Source organism: Elaeis guineensis, chromosome 13 (genome assembly GCF_000442705.2).
Source record: "Elaeis guineensis isolate ETL-2024a chromosome 13, EG11, whole genome shotgun sequence".
NCBI lineage: Eukaryota > Viridiplantae > Streptophyta > Magnoliopsida > Arecales > Arecaceae > Elaeis > Elaeis guineensis.
This window is the reverse complement of record NC_026005.2, coordinates 22,137,062-22,160,610: the sequence shown is the minus strand read 5'-3', so window position 1 is coordinate 22,160,610 and position 23,549 is coordinate 22,137,062. Positions and strand designations below refer to the sequence as shown.

At 48.1% G+C, this 23,549-nt stretch overlaps 1 protein-coding gene and 1 pseudogene across 1 annotated transcript; both read right to left on the bottom strand.

The window, feature by feature from the left end:
- Positions 1-73: 73 nt before the first annotated feature.
- On the bottom strand, positions 74-5,412 carry LOC140853317 (isoflavone reductase-like protein; annotated as a pseudogene).
- Positions 5,413-19,375: 13,963 nt separating this feature from the next.
- On the bottom strand, positions 19,376-23,204 carry LOC105033312 (isoflavone reductase-like protein). Its single transcript, XM_073248078.1, has 5 exons — positions 22,914-23,204; positions 22,624-22,758; positions 21,592-21,820; positions 20,698-20,901; positions 19,376-19,732 (listed from the first exon to the last, which is right to left on the bottom strand). Exons 1-5 carry the CDS (start codon positions 23,097-23,099, stop codon positions 19,563-19,565), a joined length of 924 nt encoding a protein of 307 aa, XP_073104179.1. The 5' UTR covers positions 23,100-23,204; the 3' UTR covers positions 19,376-19,562.
- Between the last annotated feature and the right edge of the window lie 345 nt (positions 23,205-23,549).

The window sequence follows — 23,549 nt, the reverse complement described above, 5'->3', positions numbered from 1 at the left end:
CACTAGTTTTTAACATGCATCCATGTAGGTAACTTGGGCAAATGGATCGGAGGGGCAGCTTGAATATTTGCAATTTTGAGGTCAAAGTGTTTCAGCAAAATTATTGAATTTATACACACACAAATGTCACTTATATATATATTAAAGATATTACATTATTTAAGCCGAAAGATGAAAGCATGCCAATTCCTCAACTCAGACAACTTGCATGTTTTGTGGGTTCATTGGATAACACGGTTGAGATACTCTTGAACACTGGTGTATTTGACATCAGGATAGAGCTCAGAAGCCTCCACACCAAATGATGGTTCGATTTGGATGTTAGCAGTGTCTTCCTTCACAAACACCAAAGTAGTTGACTGCCATCAGCATATTGAATGGGAATGGAGCCTCTGCAATGAAAAATAAAGTAAAAATATTTATAAAGGGCAAAATGATAATAGTTTTATGTGAGGCAAAACATATAACTAAAAATTTAAAAAAAAAAAGACTTTTTAGAATTTTATTTAAAAGATCATAGTTGCAAGAACATGTACGCAAAAATCAGTTTTTGACTATTATTTCCTTAGTGGCGTTCCCTTGACTCTAGTTCAGCAATATTGATAATGAAAAGGGCAGCCTTCCATCACTTAATGCGTTTTCTGGTTGCATTAACTAGTTTTGCTGCAAGGCTAGTTTTGCTACTGGGCATTAAATCTCAAAAGCATAAGCAGTTAAGAACGAGTTAATAAAACATATGGGTCTTAAACATCCATCAAGGAAAAGAACCCTGTGAATTATTTGAACACGCATTTCTTTTATGGGATGCAGACTATTAAGTAATATCTAGCACCCTGTACTACAACATTGGGGAAACCTAGCGACATCAAATCCTAAATTGTTTGTGTCCATGTGTGTGCATTCCTTTTGCACATTATTTTCTGGCTAATTTTCCATATATATGGGCACACTGATATTTTTTATATTTGCTCATAGAATCTTCTTGCCCGTGCTACATTTGCCATTCAGTTTTTTATAACAAACACATCTAAAAGCTTTTCTATCAGATGGAAGGTGCTATTTACATGATAGAAAAGTGAATTTGTGCTCAATGTGGCTATCGATGCTAAGTTAAATGGCATATCCTTTTTATTATAAAAAATTCAAAATATCTAATTAGAAGATAATCATGAACTGTGATGATCACTGATGGTGGATAACATGTAAATCAAAAACAGAGGAACATGAATAAGCCGACTTATCGAGCACATGATTTATAATGGTATTATATATGTAAATTATTGGTTCAAATAACGATGCTTTATACATCCAAAATTCTAAAGGAAGTTGGCATTTGAAACCAGCGAAAGTTTCTACTTACCCTCACTCTTCTTCAAGACCTCTTCTTCCGGAAGGTAGATCTTCTCCAATATCTTGCAGGTCTTCTTTTCCGAGAGGGAGACAAGCTCGTTAAAGGAGTAGATGTTGGCAGGAGGTTTCATGTACAAAATCTTGTTCAAAGTCCTTGGGTCATCCACCGTTTTGATGGTATACGTGCCGACATTTTCTTCAGCGAACGTCTAGTAATGTTATTAAAACCACATCTAATAAAAGTAAATAGAGTCGTTTGTTATCATTTTTATTAAATAATTTTTAGATATATTTTTTTTATTTCAATAAATATTTATAAAAATATTATTACAAAATTATTCTTAAATATAAAAAAAAAACAGATTAGAAATATTTCTATATACCAATCTAAGAATATTTGGATAAAAATATTTTCATATATCTTGTATAATTTTTTTTTGTTCCTAAAATTTTTTCAAAATTTATGAATTTAATTTTTTTTTTCTGTACATCAATTCAAGCCTGGATAGACTACAATGGTATTGCAAAAATTCTGAATGTGACCATTGCTCCCCTCTCCATAGGCAAACCAATTTTGAATGTGCAAGCCGACCACTTATATCACACGCCATTGATCTGTAATCAATTTTTGAGGAGCATATGTATGTTGATTTCTCCTCATCGATAGGGAAGCTCTCGAGTTCTCATTATATTTTGGGATGGAGCTTCCGGACCAATGTTGCGGCATGATCTCTTGATTTATCTCATCTACCTCTTTCTCTGCAATCAAGATACTATTGTTGCCAAATCTCCTTCTAATATAATATGAATAGCTTAAACTTTATGGATAACAACTATTACCAGTAATCAGATGGCAATCAATTTTGTAAAAGATAAAGATACACAATCCGTAACCAATGGCAACTAATTTTGTAAAAAGTAAAGATGCACATGACAACGTGTATTTTTGTCAACGTGCACTTTATCACTTGCCTATGAGAGTTGATCTCTTGACATAGACTTTTGCGTATGTGTTAAAATTTTAACACAGGCTTTTGCATCTTTATCGACGTGCACTCTGGTCGAGCGTGGATGCTCTCCTCGCGTTATTTTATTCCCATTGGTCCCACACAATAAAAAAAAAAAATCCAGATTTCAACTTTCTGCGGCCCAGCGCCTCTCTGTTTCTATATTTTGATCCCTGATCCCATGCAACAGAAAACAAAAAAAAAAATCTAATCTATAGATCAGATTAGATCCATCCCTATAGATCAGATTTTTTTTTTTTTCGTTTTCTATTGCGTGGGATCAGAAATCAAAATATAGAAACAGAGAGGCATTGGATCGTAGAGAATTGAAAACTGAATTTTTTTTTTTTTTTTTGTGTGGGACCAGCGAGATTAAAATAATGCGAGGAGAGTATCCACGCTTGGCCAGAGTGCACGTTGACAAAGATGCAAAAGTCTATGTGTTAAAATTTTAACACATACGCAAAAGCCTGTGTCAAGAGATCAACTCTCACAGACAGATGGTAGAGTGCACGTCGACAAAGATGCACGTTGTCATGTGCATCTTTTTCTTTTACAAAATTGATTGCCACTTGGTTACGGGTCACGTGCATCTTTATCTTTTACAAAATTGGTTGCCACCTGGTTACGGATAACGGTTGCTATTCGTAAAGATTAAGCTATTCATATTCTATTAGAAGGAGATTTAGCAACAATAGTATCTTGATTGCAGAGAAAGAGGTAGGTGAGATAAATTAAGGGATCATGCCACAGCATTGGCCCGGAAGCTCCATCTCAAAATGTAATGAGAACTCGAGAGCTTCTCTATCGGTGAAGAGAAACCAACATACATGTACTTTTCAAAAATTGGTTACAGATCGATGGTGTATAATATGAGAGGTCGGCTTGCACATTCAGAATTAGTTTGCTTATAGAGAGAGGAGCAATGGTCATATTCAAAATTTTTGCAACACTATCGTAGTCTATTCAGACTTGAATTGATGTACAGAAAAAAATTAAATTCATAAATTTTAAAAAAAAATTAGGAACAAAAAAATTATGCAAGATATATGAAAATATTTTTGTTCAAATGTTCTTAGATTGGTATATAAAAACGTTTCTAATCTATTTTTTTTTTTATATTTAAGAGTGATTTTGTGATAATATTTTTATAAATGTTTATTAGAATGAAAAAAAATATATTTAAAAATTATTTAATAAGAACGATAATCAATGGCTTCATTTATCTTTATTAGATACCGTTTTAATAACATTACTAATAGGACGTTCTTAATTTTTTTATTTTTTATAGTATTTGGAGGTTCTGGTTGTGCTAGTGTTGGAAGAAAGTATCAAACGAAGCAGTCGCAGCACACAATGGTGTGAGGGATCCCTTCTGCCTCAATGGCACGCCGAATCTGAGCCTTGAGTGCGAACACCGACGATGCAGGCTCTGCTTTGTGTATGCGGTCAACATCAAAACCAATCTCGGAGGGCAAGAACCTCTACAAACACCATTATTTCATGATTGATGAACATAAATTAGCCAAGTAATCTCATTTAACAAAGACCCCTTATGCACTAAATGCCATGGTACTAGCAAAATATGGTGATGACTTTGTTCTATTGATCGAATAATTTTAAAAAATAGCAATATGATGGTGATCATCATTGCTTGTTTCTAAAAGTATATCTTTATTATTATATCAATAATGACTGATATATAACATGAAAAATAGGTGGCGATTTATTTTGTATATTATCTATCTTTAGGCATTGATATCATATTATTACTGTATCAGCAAGTAGACTTTAGCTAGTTAACATGAAGCCTCTACTTAATAATTGCTCGGGGTGGGTGAAATATTAAAGGTACGGTACTCAGGATTCAAATTTTTCGATATAAGTGAAAAAAATAAGGTCACTGAACTGACTCTTGGATCGTACTGTAAGTAATCAGTAATTAAAATTTTATTAAAATATTTGATGAAAAAAATAAAAATTTAAAATTAAAATCGAAATAGATAGACTCCATTCTAATCATTTGATTGGAAAGAATTTTATTGTGATTCTGATTTCAGAGTGGAATGAAAATAGCTCGATCTATATAAAACTCAATCCCTACTCTCTTATATGGATTCAAATTTTTATTTTAATTTTGATTTCAATCACGAATCAAATACTTCAAAAAATTTAATCATTTCAATTTTAATTTTAAATTATTTCAATTTTTATTTTTATCTCAATTTCAATTATGAATTAAATATTTTTTTAATATAACGAGTGAATCATAAATTATTATTATTTTTTGATCGTACTTCAGGTCAACTCCAACCATCGTTTTTTAAAATTTAAAAAGTAAAAAATGTGGCATCAAAAAAATAAAAAAATGTAAAAGAATGGCCCCACATACGTCAGATAATGCCGGATAGGACCATGGCTATTGCAAGGGGAAGTATAATAAATAATAATTTTACACCAGATCCTACCTTCTAGAAAAAAAAAAGGAGAGAGGAGAGAGAGACCTTAATCGTTCGACTTCTTTAATAGCAGCAATGATCCTAAGCTGGTCCATCACCTGCTGTAGGCCGACCGTTGAGATTACCACGTCCACTTGTTTAATGGCCTCCACCAAGCTCCCGTGGTCATTTAAATCCCCCTACAGCATTGGTATGGCGTCAATATAATAGCGAAAAGCTAGCAAAATCTTAACAAAAGTTTTGTTAGAATTAATTTATCAGTGCTTAAGAGTCCAATCTTACGGAATTATTGATGTTCAAGATATAGAAGAAAGAAACTATTTATTTACTTTGAGGAGGGTGACGCCGGAGTTCTTGAAAGCCTCCAAGAGCTGGGCCTTCGCTGGGTCGGAGGGGGCGGTATCTCTCACCATGGCGAAGGTGGGATGACCGGACCGCGCGCTAGCTCCCACAATAAACTTACCGAGGTATCCCGTCCCACCGATGATCAGGATTTTGCTCATCTCCCGCGCCATCTGGACCGTCGGATGATCGAGGGCGAAAGGGATTACGTTGCGCCGCCGGTACAAGCGGGATAAGGGTAAGGCTTTGAGGCGGGCGCGATCGACGGTGCTGGAATCGCTCCGGTATTATAGGTGCGGAGTCGGTGTGCGGTCACCGTCAAGTAAACATGACCATAAGCTGCTCCGCTTGCTTTTACAGTCTCGTCGTTGGAGGGTGCTAGATTTCCGACAGTGGGTCAGCTTGGAGACGTGATCGCTTACCTAGAAAAAAGCGGTGGGGATGTTTCCTGAGGGGATTCAGTGTATCAAGTCGAAGATGGAATGGCATAGCTAGCGGATCATATTTTGACATGTAGCTGGTTCTGCTGCATCTTGCTCTGTGTTAGCAAGTTAGGGTACGTGTCGGTTTCTGCTTTGCGGCAGTAATCTGTTCGGTGTCATGGCAGCTCAGCTATATATATATATATATATATATATATATATAATGCGCACCTGCTGCAATCTTTAACTTGACGCATCCAAGCACGGGTAGGTGTGTGTTGTCGAAGAAAAGGCAAAAGGAAAGGGTACGGTTAAGGGTTACGGGTCAAGGGTTAAAATATAGTCTTAGCTGGAACATGATCAGATCTTTCCTTTTTGTATGCTGATGATTAAGATTTTCTTTTTTTAAATTCATGGTGATATCGTATGATGACTTTTTATCCTTCTCCAATGCCCACACACCCAAATTCTTCTCTAAATACCTAGAGATTCCCTCTCCAATCCTCGCATCCACGCCTTTGCTCACATCCTTCTCACTCTTTAATGCTCAAATTTATTCTATTTAAAAGATAATATGCATGGAGAATAAGCCATCAAAAAAAGTGAGGCCACAAAAAGAAGAGATGGAAGGAGATTAGAAGATCAGTGTGGCATCAGACTTCTTGAAGAGTAATAAAATAGTGCTAGAGTGGACGATCAATGACCTTTTGGATCATGGCGGTGCCCTTATCATCCTCCATATCAAGCATCCCAAAGGTGACAAGTCCAAGTACTCTCTTTAGACCCAATCCAATTCCCCTCTGACTCCTTTGGTGAAGTTGAAGAAACCAGAGGTGATGAAGAACTAAGATCTAAAAGTCGACATCGAGACCCTCAACTTCAATTTTGACGACATTCGGGCTGCCATCGTCACCCACAATCATGCGTCTAACCTCGTCATCCTCAATGTCACAATCCTTAATGTCATCATCCTTGACATCACTTTTTGCCTAGATTGCTTCATCGCTATCAACACCAGTATCAACTACATTGGTCTTGCTATTAGTACTTACTGCAGCATCACCATCACCAGACTGGCTATCTCTAGATCCATCAGATATCAACCAGAATCCAAGATTCAACCAACACCAAATCGACTAGATGCTCATTAAATTTGACCTTATCTGGATCAGTCAGATGCTGACTAGACCCGATCATCTCTAACTCGATTGGACGTCGACTAATTTCAAGCGGACTATCTTCGGATCAATCAGATACTAATAAGATCCGATCTAGCTAACCAACTCCAGATCGGTCAAATATCGACTAGACCTAGATAATATCATTTTGATCATCTATTATTTTTTTTTAATGTTATTCCAAAGTCCAACCTAACCTAGACATTGGATGGTCTGATCGAAGCTAATTTGGTGAGTTTTTCAATTCTTTTTGTATGTAGATCCACGACTCCAAAGCAGATCTTAGCTGGGCCGGATTTTGGCAGCAACACATGGTATCAAATGATATAAGATTTTTCTGATGGCATTGTTAATAATGGAGGTGATTACAATGGTTCCAAATTTATAATTAGAAGTCTCATGGATTACTTCCGAACAGATTTTTGATACTACAGTTCTGAAGGCGGAACTTAGAGCTACTTAAGAAGGATTAAAATATGTTATTCAAAATTTAGGTGCTTCATATGTCATGTTGGAGGCTTATTTGGCTTCATCATGTAACATAGATTCTCATATTCTGCTAAAGGATTAGGATCATTTGATTGCTATCTTCTATCATTCGAAGCAACATATGTTTCCGACTTCATCATCTAATGTTGATTCTCACATTCTGCTGTAGGATTATGGTCAAAAACTAATGATCGATATTTTAATTTAAGAAATTTAAAAAAATAATAATTTTACAAATCTTTGTTAATCCATTTTCTTGGGCAGATAGTGAGTGCACAAATTACAGAAAAGGTATATAAAACAATCTACAATTCCTAGTTTCCTGATAAAGCATCCACAAAACAAAGTACCTCTAGTTCAAAACTAATGTCTAAGGTTCTAAGTAGAACTTTCTTCCAATCCCATATATGAACATACTCTGTTATTTGGCTCCTACGATTTCTGATACGACTTAAGCTATTTGCATTAAGGTAGACTCCTGGGCACAACATAACTAATAAGTGCTGTTGCGGCCAATCGCCTCGTCGTCGGACCGCCGGGAAGCATGCTCGCGCACCTGCAAAAATGAGAAGTCCGCTGACCGGAGGCGGCTCCGGCGGGGATCCTCCGACGGTCAAGTCAGAGAGGTGACCGGGCAACAGTAAAATGCAGACAAAGAGCTCTTAGAGGGAGAGAGAGGGAGAGTGGAGCAAGCCTGAGTTTTTGGGAGAGACGGAGCGGATCGATCCCTTGCACTGTTGCCTTCCTCGGTATATATAGTGGAGCACGGTATGGCGTCGTCATTAATGGCGCAGACAAGTGAGGAACTGTCAACTCACTGTAGATTGTCAGAGTCGCCGTGAATATGTCACATCGCCACGCGGCTGTCCAATCACCAGGGTTGACTATGCCCTGTGCGGGACAATGCCTCCAGACAGCCGTGCCGCATGTCCGTGTCAGAGCTGACAACATCTGACGACCCTACGGTGGTTGGTGGAGTCGGCCGACCCTAGGTCGGTGGCCAGCAGAGTGGCGTCGGACTCCTCCGTCGGTCGGCGAGCTTCATGTGGGTCGGCTACCAGACCTCTGGGTTTAGTCGGTCGGGATTGGTACACCCGACATACCCCCAGTCGGGAATGGACCGTGGAATGGCCGTAGTTAGCCGCTGATGGCATCCGTCGGCCTGTCGCCCGACCGACGATCGGCCAGTCGGAGTCGTCCGTTGGGCCGTTGGTTAGTCGGTCGGGCCGCCAGCCGGTCGGGCCCTCCGATAGTCGGTCGGTCGGTGGGTATCCCCCAACAGTTGCCCCCCTCCACTCCTAAGTCGGGTGGAGAGCTGGCCGATGCCTTCATTCGGGTAGCAAGCCCGGACGACTGGGAGTGGATTTGTCGCATGTGCAGATCCGACCGTACCGCCGGCTGATCCGTTGTCAGACACCTCACGAATCCCAAGTGATCCGGACGTCTAGTCGATGTCAGAAGTCGCGCCGGCGTCAGGTGTCAGACGCCGCGTCTTGTCGTCGTCAGACGTTACGTCGGTATCATAAGATCGGGCGTCGGACGATACGGCGTCAGACGATCGGATATTCGGCGCCGATCGCGGGTGAGGCATCCCATCGGGAACGCGGATCGGCGCGGGCGGCCGACTGCGGAGCCAACCCCCGCGCGCCGCGTGTCAGGGTGGTTGGCCGGCATCCGCTCCGGCATTTAATGAGGGCGGTGCGGGCGTCCCGGGACGAAGCGCGCCGAATCCTCAGCCAATCGGCGGGCGCCACGCGTCGCGCATCCGCATGCCTTCGGTCGGCGTGGAAGCATCTCGGCCGTCAGTCGGCCCTATATATATAGGACCTCCCGGACCCAGGACCCACACTCGCCATTTGCTGGGGGAAACTCTGTCCGGGCAATTTCTCGGTCGTCGCGGGCAGAGTTCTTCTTCGCTTCCGGAGGGTCCATCGGGTTCGTGGTCCCCTCTTCTCCTTCTTCTTCCCTTTCTTCTCTTTCTGCTCTTTTGGTTCCTGCATAATGACCAGGAAACCGACCCAGGGAGCTCGGTCGGGGAACCCGACCGACGACTCCCGATCAGCTCCGGAAGATGAGGCCTCCTCGCTTTCGGGGCCGAATGTCGATCAGCTTCGGGAGCACTATCGCATCCCGGAGCAGTTTCGGCTCTCCACTCCAGGGGCCGGCGGTCGGGTCAACAACCCTCCGCCTGGCGACCTGGCGCTATATGTCGAAGACCTTCGCGCGGGTCTTCGGCTCCCGATTCCGGAGTTCGTCCGGAATCTGCTTGATTACTACGGACTCTGTCCGGCGCAGCTGGCGTCGAACTCTGTTCGTCTGATAATCTCCTTCGCGTTGTTGTGTCAGCTTTTGCCGACCAACCCTCGCGTTTCTCTCTTCCGGGCATTTTTTGTGCTCCGACCCCACCCTAAGGCCCGAGGGTGGTGGCTCTTCAACCCCCGGAAGGGTCTTGCCTTCATAACCGGTCTTCCATCGTCCATTCATGGATGGAAGAACCAGTTCTTTTTCGTTTCTTCTTCTTCTTCTTGGGGCTTTCCTTCCCGCTGGGGTGTACCCCGAACTGAGGCCAACGACAACAGTCGGGTCGATGCGGACGACCGGGAGGACTTCCACCGACTCAAAGACATGTCGGTCCCGAAGCAGAGGGAGCTTGTTACCGAGCAAGCTCTCTATGACGCCGGCCTGAGTCTGGTCCCCCGAATAGGTATCGCCCGATCCCCCAGCTTTTCTTTTTGTTCGGCTTTGGGGTAGCTCTGGTCCGGCCTTTAACACTCTTGTTGGCTTTGCAGGGACACCGCCGAGGATGAGGCCAACCGATGCCGAAATTCGGCAGTTTGCCGCCGCGAGGAAGAGGCCAGCATCGGGGGCCGGCCCTTCGCGTCCTTCCAAGAGACCAGCCCCAGCCCCGCCGACCGTCGAAGCGTCGGCGACCGAAGAGTCGGAACCGATCATAGCCCTCGCGGCTCCGATTGTCCAAGTCGAAGAGAGGCCGACCGAGGAAGTGGCCGAAGGAGTGTCGGCGGCTTCGCCGCCGCGGGTGGAGCCGGATGATGTTCGGGAAGCCGAACATCGTCCGGAGGCGTCCGCTGGCGCAACGGGGGGCGCCGGGTCGAACTCCAGCATCCCCTCGCTGCCAGCCCCATCGGTCGGGGCAGCTGATCGGGGGAAAGCCCCGATGGAGCCCTCGGAGGAGGAAAGATCGATGCCCCCCAGCGCATACTACCCCGAGGGTGCGTCGGCCTTGGCCGACCACAACCTTGCGAGGAGGTTGTGCCAGGGGATCCTCCTCCCTACCGACGTGCAGTCGTTGCGGTCTCGGCAGGTGACCGAGATGTTGTCGCGGTTCTACCCGACAATGGTGGAGGTAAGCTTCGCGTCACCTTTTTCCTTAGAAGAATTTTCGCTTGCCACATAATTCTGACGAAGCTTTTTTCCGTCGGCAGCTGATCTTCACCATGTCCGAATTGGAGGCCGGATACCGAAGGTTCGGCGACGTTCGGGCAGCCTTTAAAGAAAGGTCGGCGGCGGCCGAGGCCGAAAGGGCGAGGCTAGTCGACCAACTGCAGGAGTCGGCCGACCGGGAGGCCAAGTTGACGGACGAGGTCTCCCGGCTTATGGCCGAACTGAAGTCGGCCAAGAAGGAGGCCAAGCACAAAGGTCGGGCCGTGCGTCGTCTTCGACGCGAACGGGACGGTGCCACCTCCGAACTCCAAGGGGAACGCGAGCAACTTCGGGTCAGCCTGGGGAAGCTCGCGGAAGCCGAAGAGGAGTTGTCCATCGCCCAGATCGACGCCGAAATTGCTAGGGCCGAGGCGGAGTTGGCGAGGGAGGAGCTGGCCCACACCGAGGACGAGGCACGATCGATGAGGGAGTCGGCCGATCGTGCGGTGGAGGACTTCCGGGCCTCCGACCAGTACAAGGAGGAGATGCTCGAGTCGGGCTTCGCCTCCTATCGGGTCGGGTTCGAGGACGGTTGGGACGCCGTCCATGCCTTGTACCCGGAGGTGGACGTCAGCCGAGTCGTCCCGCTACTCGCCGAAGAGGAAGGAGCCGAAGAGGAGGCCGACCAGCTGTCGGGAGGCGTCATCCCAGCGGAGGAAGCCGTCCCGGAGCAGGAGCCGATCGAAGGTCCCTTGCCGACTGAAGGATGCCCTTCTGCCGTTGACCCAGCGCCGCTCACGGTCGAGACGTCGATCCTTCCCGATCCTCCATCGGTCGAAGAGATCGACCAGGACGAATGATCGGTCCAGCCGACCGTCTTCCCTTTTTGTTTCTTTTTGAAAATACATATAATCGGGCTTCGGCCCGACTTTGTAATTTCCTTTGATCAATGAATGAAATTTTCTTTCCTTGTGTCTTTTGTTTGAAATGTCTCTTATCGCTGCAATGTCGAACCCTAGTCACCAACTTAGAGAGGTCGCCAACTCGGGTAAGTCGGTAGGACTTAACCGACTCGCACAGCTCCGAAGTAGCTTGTGTCCCGACTTTAGGTCGGCTTCCAATAGTTGAAGTCGCCAGTCGGACGCATATGTTAAGTCGGGAGCCGACCGAACCTGGTAAAGGTTCGGTAGTCGGACTTCCGTAGATGTGTTTAGTCGAACATCGTCCGGCGCAGTGTCGGAGGAGCGATAGTAAGTCGGATCCCCAAGCTCTTGCGTCGGGTTCTGTGTCGTCCGTCATACGGTAGCAAGCCGAATGTCGTTCAGCCGACCGTGGATCGATCGGCAAGCCGTGGATGCGACTAAGGTCGCGTCGTGTAATAAACGGTGGTAAGCCGAATATACCTCGATCGGCCGTAGCCTGGTCGGAAGTCGCGACAACAATCGCGTGGGCTTTAAGCCTTTCTTTGGCCGGGGCCCGATCGGTCTGTCGGCCGATGGATCTGCCCGAAAGTTTGGCCGTAGACGGGCTGACGACCCCCGTAGGTGCGTTGGTCCTGGCAAGGGGCCGATGGATCGTTGAACGTCGAAGGAGTACCGACTCCCGTAGGTGCATCGGTCCTGGCAAGGGGCCGATGGATCGTTGAACGTCGAAGGAGTACCGACTCCCATAGGTGCATCGATCCTGGCAAGGGGCCGATGGATCGTTGAACGTCGAAGGAGTACCGACTCCCGTAGGTGCATTGGTCCTGGCAAGGGGCCGATGGATCGTTGAACGTCGAAGGAGTACCGACTCCCGTAGGTGCATCGGTCCTGGCAAGGGGCCGATGGATCGTTGAACGTCGAAGGAGTACCGACTCCTGTAGGTGCATCGGTCCTGGCAAGGGGCCGATGAATCGTTGAACGTCGAAGGAGTACCGACTCCCGTAGGTGCATCGGTCCTGGCAAGGGGCCGATGGATCGTTGAACGTCGAAGGAGTACCGACTCCCGTAGGTGCATCGGTCCTGGCAAGGGGCCGATGGATCGTTGAACGTCGAAGGAGTACCGACTCCCGTAGGTGCATCGGTCCTGGTAAGGGGCCGATGGATCGTTGAACGTCGAAGGAGTACCGACTCCCGTAGGTGCATCGGTCCTGGCAAGGGGCCGATGGATCGTTGAACGTCGAAGGAGTACCGACTCCCGTAGGTGCATCGGTCCTGGCAAGGGGCCGATGGATCGTTGAACGTCGAAGGAGTACCGACTCTCGTAGGTGCATCGATCCTGGCAAGGGGCCGATGGATCGTTGAACGTCGAAGGGTCAGGGCTCCGAAATTTTAAAACTGAACTTGCATTCCGACTTTTGAATTACAAAAATTCACTGGTAATACAGCTTCAAGTTGTCGGCGTTCCAAGTCCGAGGAATGGGCTTCCCCTCGAGGGTCTCCAGTCGATAAGCCCTCGGCCCGAAAGTGTCTGCGACCTTGTAGGGTCCTTCCCAATTCGGAGCCAGCTTCCCCTGTTCCAAGGGTTTCGAGACTTCCGCCTTTCTCAAGACCAGGTCACCGGGCCTGAAAAGCTTTGGTTTGACCTTGGCGTTGTAGTACCGGGCGACCCTTTGTCGGTATGAAGCCATTCGAATTTGAGCCTCGTCCCGTAGTTCGGGGAGGAGGTCTAGGTCGGCCCTCCGACTCTCGGAGTTGTCCGGCTCTTGATGCTGCTCGACTCTTGAAGATGGCAGTCCGATCTCGAGTGGGATCATCGCCTCCGTCCCGTAGGCCAGGCTGAACGGCGACTCCCCGGTCGGGACGCGGGGGGTCGTTCGGTAGGCCCATAGAACGGAGCCCAGTTCGTCGACCCAGAGACCTTTGGCTTCATTTAGTCGGGTCTTGAGTCCATGGAGCAAGGTTCGGTTGGTTACCTCAACCTCACCGTCGGACTGCGGGTGCCCGACTGAAGTTAGTCGATGCCGGATGTGGAATCTGGCGCAGAAGTCCTCGAAGTCTTTGTTGTCGAATTGCCGACCATTGTCGGTAACGATGGTGTGCGGCAACCCGAACCTGAAGATGATGGATTTCTGGATGAAGTCCTCCATCTTCCGCTCGGTAATCTGTGCCAAAGGCTCGGCCTCGACCCACTTTGTGAAGTAGTCGATGGCGACGACGATGAACTTTCTTTGGCCCGACGCTGGTGGGAATGGGCCGAGTATATCGACTCCCCACTGGGCGAAGGGCCATGGAGCGACGATGGGAGCGATTTGGCTGGCCGGTTGGTGCTGGATATTGGCATACTTTTGGCATGGCTCGCATCTCCGGACCAGCTCTGCCGCATCCTTCTTCATGGTCGGCCAGTAGTAGCCTTGTCGTAGAACCTTGAAGGCCAGGGACTTGCCCCCCAAGTGGTTCCCGCAAATTCCCTCGTGGACCTCTCGGAGAGCATAGTCGGCGTCGGTCGGCCCCAAGCACCTGAGCAAAGGGAGGGAAAATGACCTTTTGTAGAGTCGACCGTCCACGATCACATACTAGGAGGCCGTCCATCGGAGCCGTTTGGCCTCCGCGGGATCTTCGGGGCTGATCCCGTCGGTCAGGTACCGGACGATCGGGTCCATCCAACTTGGTTCGGACGTTAGCTGCTGCACTCCTTCGACCCGATCGATGCTCGGCTGCTGGAGGTTTTCGACGAACGTCCGACCCAAAGAGTCGTAGGCCGTCGTTGCCAATCTGGAGAGAGCGTCGGCACGAGCATTCTCCGACCTGGGGACGTGGGAGATTTTGAAATATCCGAGGCATGCCACGAGGTCCTTCACTTTCTGAAGGTACTTGATCATGGTTGGATCTCGCACCTCGAATTCTCCCTTGACCTGCCCCACGATCAGCTGAGAGTCGGAGAAAGCACGGAGACTGTCGATGCCCAGCTCCTTCGCCATCCTCAAGCCAGCGAGAAGTGCCTCGTATTCGGCTTGATTGTTGGAGGCCTTGAAGTCGAACCGGAGGGCGTATTCGGTGACCACCCCCTCCGAATTCGTGAGCAGGAGCCCGGCCCCGCTTCCTTGTGCGTTCGAGGCTCCGTCGATGTGGAGTACCCAGGTGGAGGCCGGATCTGGCTCAGAGACCGTTTCTCGTCCTGGGTCTTCAGTTACCAACCCTGGGTCGGTAGTCGGGCATTCGACGACGAAGTCGGCCAAGACCTGAGCTTTCAGGGCAGGCCTTGGTCGGTATTGGATGTCGAACTCGCTAAGCCTCATCGCCCACTTCGCGAGCCGTCCGGATGTGTCGGGTCGGCGCAGTATCGCCCTCAGGGGCTGGTTGGTGAGCACCACTATGGCGTGGGCATGGAAGTAGGGTCGAAGTCGTTGCGCGGAGACGGTCAAGGCGAAGATCATCTTTTCCGTCTCCGAGTATCTGGCTTCGGCGTCGTGGAGCACTTTGCTGGTGTAGTAGATGGGCTGATGGGTTCGGCACTCGTTTTCCCGAACGAGCACCGAACTAATCGCCTCGAGAGACGTGGCCAAATAGAGGTACAAGGTGTCCCCGACCTCCAGCTTTACGAGCAGCGGCGGGGAAGCCAAGTACCTTTTCAGGTCTTCGAAGGCCTGTTCGCACTCATCCGACCAAGAGAAGCCGTTCGCCCGTCGCAGGGTCTTGAAGAACGGGAGGCACCTTTCAGCCGACCGGGAGATGAATCGGCTAAGAGCGACGATTCTTTCGTTCAGCTGTTGGACCTCCTTCTTGGTGTTCGGATGACGCATGTCGAGGATTGCCTTTATTTTCTCAGGGTTAGCCTCGATCCCTCTCTTAGAAACGAGGAACCCGAGGAACTTCCCCGAGGTCACCCCGAAGGCACATTTAGTCGGGTTGAGCTTCATTCGGTGCCGTCGAAGGGTGCGGAAGGTCTCTTCGAGATCCCGAACAAGGTCCGGGATCTGCGTACTCTTCACCAGCATGTCGTCCACGTACACTTCCATGTTGCGGCCGATTTGGTCTTTGAAGACCTTATTGACGAGTCACTGGTAGGTGGCGCCGGCGTTCTTCAGTCCGAAGGGCATCACCCTGTAACAGTAGAGGCCCTTGGGAGTCACGAACGCGGTGTGCTCCTCGTCTTCAGGCGCCATCCGGATCTGGTTGTATCCGGCGAAGGCATCCATGAAGCTGAGCAGTCGGAACCCGGACGTCGCATCCACCAGCTGATCGATCTTCAGAAGTGGGAAGCTGTCCTTCGGGCAGGCTCGGTTAAGGTCGGTGTAGTCAATACAGATCCTCCACTTCCCGTTGGCTTTTTTGACCATGACGACGTTGGCGAGCCAATCGGGATACGTGGTCTCTCGGATGAAGCCTGCCTCGAGCAACTTGTCCACTTCTTCGTCGATGGCCTTCTGCCTTTCTGGGGCAAAGGACCTTTTCTTCTGCCTCACCGGTTTCATTGTCGGGTCGATGTTGAGTCGGTGAGTCATTGTTTCCGGAGGAATGCCCGACATATCTGCTGCTGACCAAGCAAATATGTCGGCATTGGCCATCAGAAGCTCCGCTAATCGTCGTCGTTCGGGGTCGGGCAATTGGGACCCGACCCAAACTTTCCGATCGGGATCTTCTGCAATCGGGATTGCCACCATCTGTTCGGCTGGCGAACCCCGTTCTTCCTCCTCCCGCTGGTCCATCTTGTCGAGTGTCAAGGAGCCCTTCGCCTCGTCGCTTTGAGCAGAGATCTGGAAGCATCGTCGGGCGAGCTGCTGATCCCCGCGCATCTCCCCGACCCCGTTCTTGGTCGGGAACCGAACGAGGAGATGGTACGTCGAGACGATCGCCTTGAGGGCATTCAGTCCGGGTCGTCCGAGTATGACGTTGTAGGCCGAAGGAACTTGGACGATCGCGAAAGTTAGGGAGACCGTGCTTTGCCGTGGTTCGGTACCGACCGTTGCAGGCAGAGTGATCTCTCCTTCTGTCGTGACGGCATCTCCGGCAAAGCCGATCAGGGGCATGGAGACCCTCTTGAGTCGGTCGGTTGACAGTCGCATTCGGGAGAAGGTCGAGTAAAACAAAACATTCGTTGAACTTCCATTATCAACAAAAATTCGTTTTACATCATAGTTGGCTATTGTCGCCGACACAACAACAGCATCGTCGTGGGGAGTTTGAATGTCCCGGACGTCTCCCTCCGTGAAGGTGATTGTGTTATCCGGGCGTGGTCTTTTCGTCGGCTCCCCTCCTGCGGACGTCCCCGGGCCTTGCCGCTTGGAGATCATGCTGATGACCCCCACCGTCGGCTGGTTAGTCGGCGTCTCTTCAGTCGGTCGGGGGCGTCGATCGGCAGTCGGTTGGGTCGGCGGACCCTTCCGGAATTTGCCGAGGTAACCCCGGCGGATGAGATTTTCGATCTCATCCTTCAACTGGAGGCACCGCTCGGTGTCGTGGCCGTGGCTCCGATGGAACCGACAGTACTTCCGACGGTCGAGGCCCTTTGCCTTCAGAGGCGGAGGCCGTCGCAGGTATTCCTCTCCCTCGATCTCCATCAAAATCTGCGCACGGGGAGCGGAGAGAGAGTATAAGAATCATACCTGGAGCGCGCCGGCCTCGGAGTCCGTAGCCGAGGTGACCTTTGGATCCGTCGGGGTGGAGAAAGCCGACCATCGGTCGGGGGCCTGCCTGGTTCGGCGGGCTCCCGACCTTTTCTCCGCTTCTCCTTCGGGCCTCTGGGCTCGGCCAAGCGTCGGTCGGACGCTCGTTCGTCCGCGCGCATATACTTGTATGCGCGCTCTAGTAGTTCGGCGTAAGTCCGGGGGAGGGTCTTGTCGAGGGAATAGGTGAATCTGGACGCCCTTAGCCCCCGCTTCATGGCTGAGACAGCCATGTCTTCGTTGAGGTTCCGGACCTCGAGCGTGGCCGCGTTGAATCGCGCCACGAAGTGTCGGAGCGTTTCGTCCTCCCCCTGTTTGAGGGAGAACAGACCGTCCGACGTCCGCGGCGGCTTCCTACTGGTGCTGAAGTGGGCCACGAAGGAGTGCTCGAGCTGCCCGAAGGAGTGAATGCTACCCGATCGGTGACCGGAGTACCAAGCCCTGGTAGCTTTGCGGAGTGTGGCGGGGAAGCCGATGCAGAGAAGAGCGTCGGTTGCCCCTTGGATTGTCATGAGAGCTTTGTAGCTCTCGAGGTGGTCGACTGGGTCGGTGGAGCCGTCGTATGGCTCCACATGCGGCATCTTGAACTGACTGGGAATCGGCTCGTCGAGGACCAGTCGGGAAAGAGGTTGGGCGGTCTGGAAGTCGACGTCATTCGAAGACTTCTTGCCGTCCATCTGCAGTTGGGCGAGTCGGCGGTCGATTTCCTCGAACCGTCGCTCGTAGTCGTCCGCTCGTCGATGCTGGGAGACCCCAGGAGTGGAGTCTCCAGAGGATTCTGAGAGGGAGGCCGACGGTGTGCGCGGCCGCTTCTCTTTCCTCGCACGTTCCAGCAAGGAAGGAGAGGGCTGCCGGGACCGTCGGTCGTCGCGCCGGGGTCGTTCCCCCTCTTCCCCGTGCGAGCGCTGTAGAGGGCGCTCGATCGGGGGCGACGGGGATCGGCGCGTTCGTCGGTGGCTGCTCTTGGAGGGCATAGGTCGGGCCGCCGGTTGCTGCTGGAGGCTTCTGACCGCGTCAGTCAGTACAGTCATCTGCTGTACGATGGCCGCGATCTGGGCCTCCGTGGTCACCGCCGGACGTGGAGAGCTGGGGTCCGCCGGTGACGGTGGCGGGGAGGCTCCTTCCCGCCGGGAAGAGCGCCTCGCCGACCCTGTTACCCTCGATCGTTGAGCTCTTGTCTTTGTCATGCTGTAGACCTCTACCTGGCGCGCCAATCTGTTGCGGCCAATCGCCTCGTCGTCGGACCGCCGGGAAGCGTGCTCGCGCACCTGCAAAAACGAGATGTCCGCTGACCGGAGGCGGCTCCGGCGGGGACCCTCCGACGGTCAAGTCAGAGAGGTGATCGGGCAACAGTAAAATGCAGACAAAGAGCTCTTAGAGGGAGAGAGAGGGAGAGTGGAGCAAGCCTGAGTTTTTGGGAGAGACGGAGCGGATCGATCCCTTGCACTGTTGCCTTCCCCGGTATATATAGTGGAGCACGGTATGGCGCCGTCATTAATGGCGCAGACAAGTGAGGAACTGTCAACTCACTGTAGATTGTCAGAGTCGCCGTGAATATGTCACATCGCCACGCGGCTGTCCAATCACCAGGGTTGACTATGCCCTGTGCGGGACAATGCCTCCAGGCAGCCGTGCCGCATGTCCGTGTCAGAGCTGACAACGTCTGGCGACCGTACGGTGGTTGGTGGAGTCGGCCGACCCTAGGTCGGTGGCCAGCAGAGTGGCGTCGGACTCCTCCGTCGGTCGGCGAGCTTCATGTGGGTCGGCTACCAGACCTCTGGGTTTAGTCGGTCGGGATTGGTACGCCCGACATACCCCCGGTCGGAAATGGACCGTGGAATGGCCGTAGTTAGCCGCTGATGGCATCCGTCGGCCTGTCGCCCGACTGACGATCGGCCAGTCGGAGTCGTCCGTTGGGCCGTTGGTTAGTCGGTCGGGCCGCCAGCCGGTCGGGCCCTCCGATAGTCAGTCGGTCGGTCGGTGGGTATCCCCCAACAAGTGCCAACCAACAAGACGAGAAAATTACATGCCATTCCCATAGCGCACCTATATGAGGCACCAAATACAATCATATAGTCATATACCTATAACATGAATGAAAGAGCATGATATGAGAGAACAAGTGTAGCACTAGTTTTTAACATGCATCCATGTAGGTAACTTGGCAAATGGATCGGATGGGCAGCTTGAATATTTGCAATTTTGAGGTCAAAGTGTTTAAGCACAATTATTGAATTTATACACACACAAATGTCACTTATATATATATAAAAGATATTACATTATTTAAGCCAAAAGATGAAAGCATGCCAATTCCTCAACCCAGACAACTTGCATGTTTTGTGGGTTCATTGGATAACACGGTTGAGATACTCTTGAACACTGGTGTATTTGACATCAGGATAGAGCTTAGAAGCCTCCACACCAAATGATGGTTCGATTTGGATGTTAGCAGTGTCTCCCTTCACAAACACCAAGTAGTTGACTGCCATCAGCATATTGAATGGGAATGGAGCCTCTGCAATGAAAAATAAAGTAAAAATATTTATAAAGGGCAAAATGATTGTAAAATAGTTTTATGTGACGCAAAACATATAACTAAAAAAAGAAAAAAGACTTTTTAGAATTTTATTTAAAAGATCATAGTTGCAAGAACATGTACGCAAAAATCAGTTTTTGACTATTGTTTCCTTAGTGGCGTTCCCTTGACTCTTGTTCAGCAATATTGATAAAGAAAAGGGCAGCCTTCTATCGCTTATTGCATTTTTTGGTTACATAAACTAGTTTTGCAGCAAGGCTAGTTTTGCTACTGAGCATTAAATCTCAAAAGCATAAGCACTTAAGAACGAGTTAATAAAACATATGGGTCTTAAACATCCATCAGGGAAAAGAACCCTGTGAATTATTTGAACACGCATATCTTTTGTGGGATGCAGGCTATTAAGTAATATCTAGCACCCTGTACTATAACATTGGGCAAACCTAGCAACATCAAATCCTAAATTGTTTGTGTCCATGTGTGTGCATTCCATTTGCACATTATGTTCTGGCTAATTTTCCATATATACGGGCACATTGATATTTTTTATATTTGCTCATAGAATCTTCTTGCCTGTGCTACATTTGCCATTCAGTTTTTTATAACAAACACATCTAAAAGCTTTTCTATCAGATGGAAGGTGCTATTTACATGATAGAAAAGTGAATTTGTGCTCAATGTGACCATACATGCTAAGTTTAAATGGCATATCCTTTTTCTTATAAAAAATTAAAATTTCTTATTAGAAGATAATCATGCAACTGTAATGACCACCAATGGTAGGTAACATGTAAATCGGAAACAGAGGAATATAAGCCGACTTATCGAGCACATGATTTATAATGGTATTATATATGTAAATTATTGGTTCAAATAACGATGTTTTATACATCCAAAATTCTAAAGGAAGTTGGCATTTGAAACCAGCGAAAGTTTCTACTTACCCTGAATCTTCTTCAAGACCTCTTCTTCCGGAAGGTAGATCTTCTCCAATGTCTTGCCGGTCTTCTTCTCCCAGAGGGAGACAAGCTGGTTGAAGGAGCAGATGTTGGCAGGAGGTTTCACGTACAAAATCTTGTTCAAAGTCCTTGGGTCATCCACTGTTTTGATGGTATACGTGCCGACATCTTCTTCAGCAAGGAAGACAACTGAACAAATAGCCAGATATGACGACAAGAACGTCAGAAGAGTATTGCCTTTAAAATACGTGCATCTGGATATATTCATTGGTATATATCTTCTCAGTTTCTATTTTCCCCCCTCCAGATCTCGATCTTCTTTGGTAAATTGCCAAGATTTCGTATAAGCTGGCATGTTCTAGACATATTACATCCTACATAGCATGCAGCACTTTTATTTCTGTGATGGTGCACCAAGATAAGTGTTTGATGAATGGAGTCTATAAGAACAAATAGTTGTGATTGGCAGCATGCGTACACCATGCAGAAATATAATTTCTGCATGTTTTGTATCACTTACACCCATCAAAAGTACTTGCACACCAAGGGTGCAAGTTGGTCCGCCCAGGCCAAATTAGCCGATCGAGTCTAATGCATGCCAAGTGGTTCAGGAAGCAGATCCAATTATGGTCCTAGTGAGTTGAACCTCATAAAGTTAATTTCACGTATCATAGGGCAACTGGAGCTGTCCGTGGTTCAGATGGATCCATTAATGATCATTGTATATATATCCCACACTGCATGCTAGATTAGACATGATTCAAATGGAATACTAGCTAGAGCCATCTATGTACCTTTTCACATGCATCGTCTGGCACGTGCACTTCTGAGTAAATAAATCATGTCCATTCTAACATAGTAAGAAGTGAGAGAGAATACCTTTCTGATTTCCGTCGCCTAATATTGTAACTTTGTCTTTTGGAGGTTCTGGCTGTGCTAGTGTTGGAAGAAAGTATCCAGCGAAGCAGTTGCAGCACACAATGGTGTGAGCGATCCCTTCTGCCTCAATGGCACGCCGAATCTGAGCCTTGAGTGCGAACACCGACGATGCAGGCTCTGCTTTGTGTATGCGGTCAACATCTAAACCAAACTCGGAGGGCAAGAACCTCTACAAACACCATTATTTCATGATTGATGAACATAAATTAGCCAAGTAATCTCATTTAACAAAGACCGCTTATGCACTAAATGCCATGGTACTAGCAAAATATGGTGATGACTTTGTTCCATTGATCGAATAATTTTAAAAAAATAGCAATATGATGGTGACCACCATTGCTTGTTTGTAAAAGTATACCTCTATTATTATATCGGTAATGACTCATATAACATGAAAAATAGATGGCGATTTATTGTGTATACATCTACCTTTAGGCATTGATATCATATTATTATTGTATCAGCAAGTAGACTTTAGCTGGTTAACATGAAGTCTCTGCTTAATAATTACTCGGGGTAGGTGAGATATTAAAGATACACTACTCAGGATTCAAATTTCCCTGCAGAAGTGGAAAAATATGACCACTGAGATGACACTTGGACCATACTGCAAGTTATCATCATGCGAAGTCACGCATATACCATGAAGGGAAAAAAAGAAGTTAGTATTCTTTAAGGCGGAAGAAACTTTTAGAATCGTATCCTATTATAATAGATTAAAATTCAAATGTAGAGAGTGAATCATAATTTATCATTTGCTATTGATCGATATAGGCTTAGGGATGTAAATTATAAAGGCTTTAGCCTTTAGTCAACCCAACAACCATGTTGTAGAGTTTAAAAAGTAAAAGAATGGCCCCACATACGTCAGATAATGCAGGACCATGTAAATTGGAAGGGGAAGTAACAAATAATAATTTTACGCCAGATCCTACCTTCTAGAAAGAAAAGGAGGGGGGGAAAGAGAGAGACCTTAATCGTTCCGACTTCTTTAATAGCAGCAATGATCTTAAGCTGGTCCATCACCTGCTGTAAGCCGACCGTTGAGATTACAACGTCCACTTGTTTAATGGCCTCTACCAAGCTCCCGTGGTCATTTAAATCCCCCTAAAACATTGATATGGCGTCAATATAATTGCGAACAGCTCGCAAAATCTTAACAAAAATTTTGCTAACATTAATTTATCAGTGCTTAACGTCAGAGTCCAATCTTACGGAATTATTGATGTTCGAGATATAAAAGAAAGAAAGTATTTATTTACTTTGAGGAGGGTAACGCCGGAGTTCTTGAAAGTCTCCAGGAGCTGGGCCTTGGCTGGGTCGGAGGGCGTGGTATCTCTCACCAGGGCGAAGGTGGGATGACCGGACCGGGCGCTAGCTCCCACAACAAACTTACCGATGTACCCCGTCCCGCCGATGATCAGGATCTTGCTCATCTTTCCCGCCATCTGGACCGTCGGATGATCGATGGCAAAAGGGATTACGTTGCTCCGCCGGTACAAGCGGGATGAGGGGGAAGGCTTCGAGACGGGCGCGATCGACGGTGCTGGAATCGCTCGGGTATTATAGGAGCGGATTCGGTGTGCGGTCACCGTTGAGTAAACATGACGATAATCTGCTCCGCTTGCTTGGTTCTTCCTCTCGTTGGAGGGTGCGAGATTTCCGTCAGTTGGTCAGGTTGGAGATTTGGTGGTTTACCAAAAAAAATTGGGTGGGATTGCATCCTGACAGGATTCAGCGTATCAAGTTGAAGATGGAACGGCATAGCTAGCATATCATATTTTGACATGTAGCTGGTTCTTCTGTACTTTCTCTATCTTAGCATATTCAGATACGTGTCGGTTTCTGCTTTGTGGCAGTAATTTGTTCGATGTCGTGGCAGCTCAAGAAGGTACACA

What these genes read in the sequence shown, in the direction of transcription:
- LOC105033312 (XM_073248078.1), bottom strand. Translation starts at nt 23,099, where the DNA reads ATGGCGGGAAAGATGAGCAAGATCCTGATCATCGGCGGGACGGGGTAC. An exon ending in CCGGCGTTACCCTCCTCAAA is followed by an intron (nt 22,759 to 22,913) that starts GTAAATAAATAC and finishes TCAATGTTTTAG; the next exon opens with GGGGATTTAAATGACCACGG. An exon ending in AAGAAGTCGGAACGATTAAG is followed by an intron (nt 21,821 to 22,623) that starts GTCTCTCTCTTT and finishes TGGTGTTTGTAG; the next exon opens with AGGTTCTTGCCCTCCGAGTT.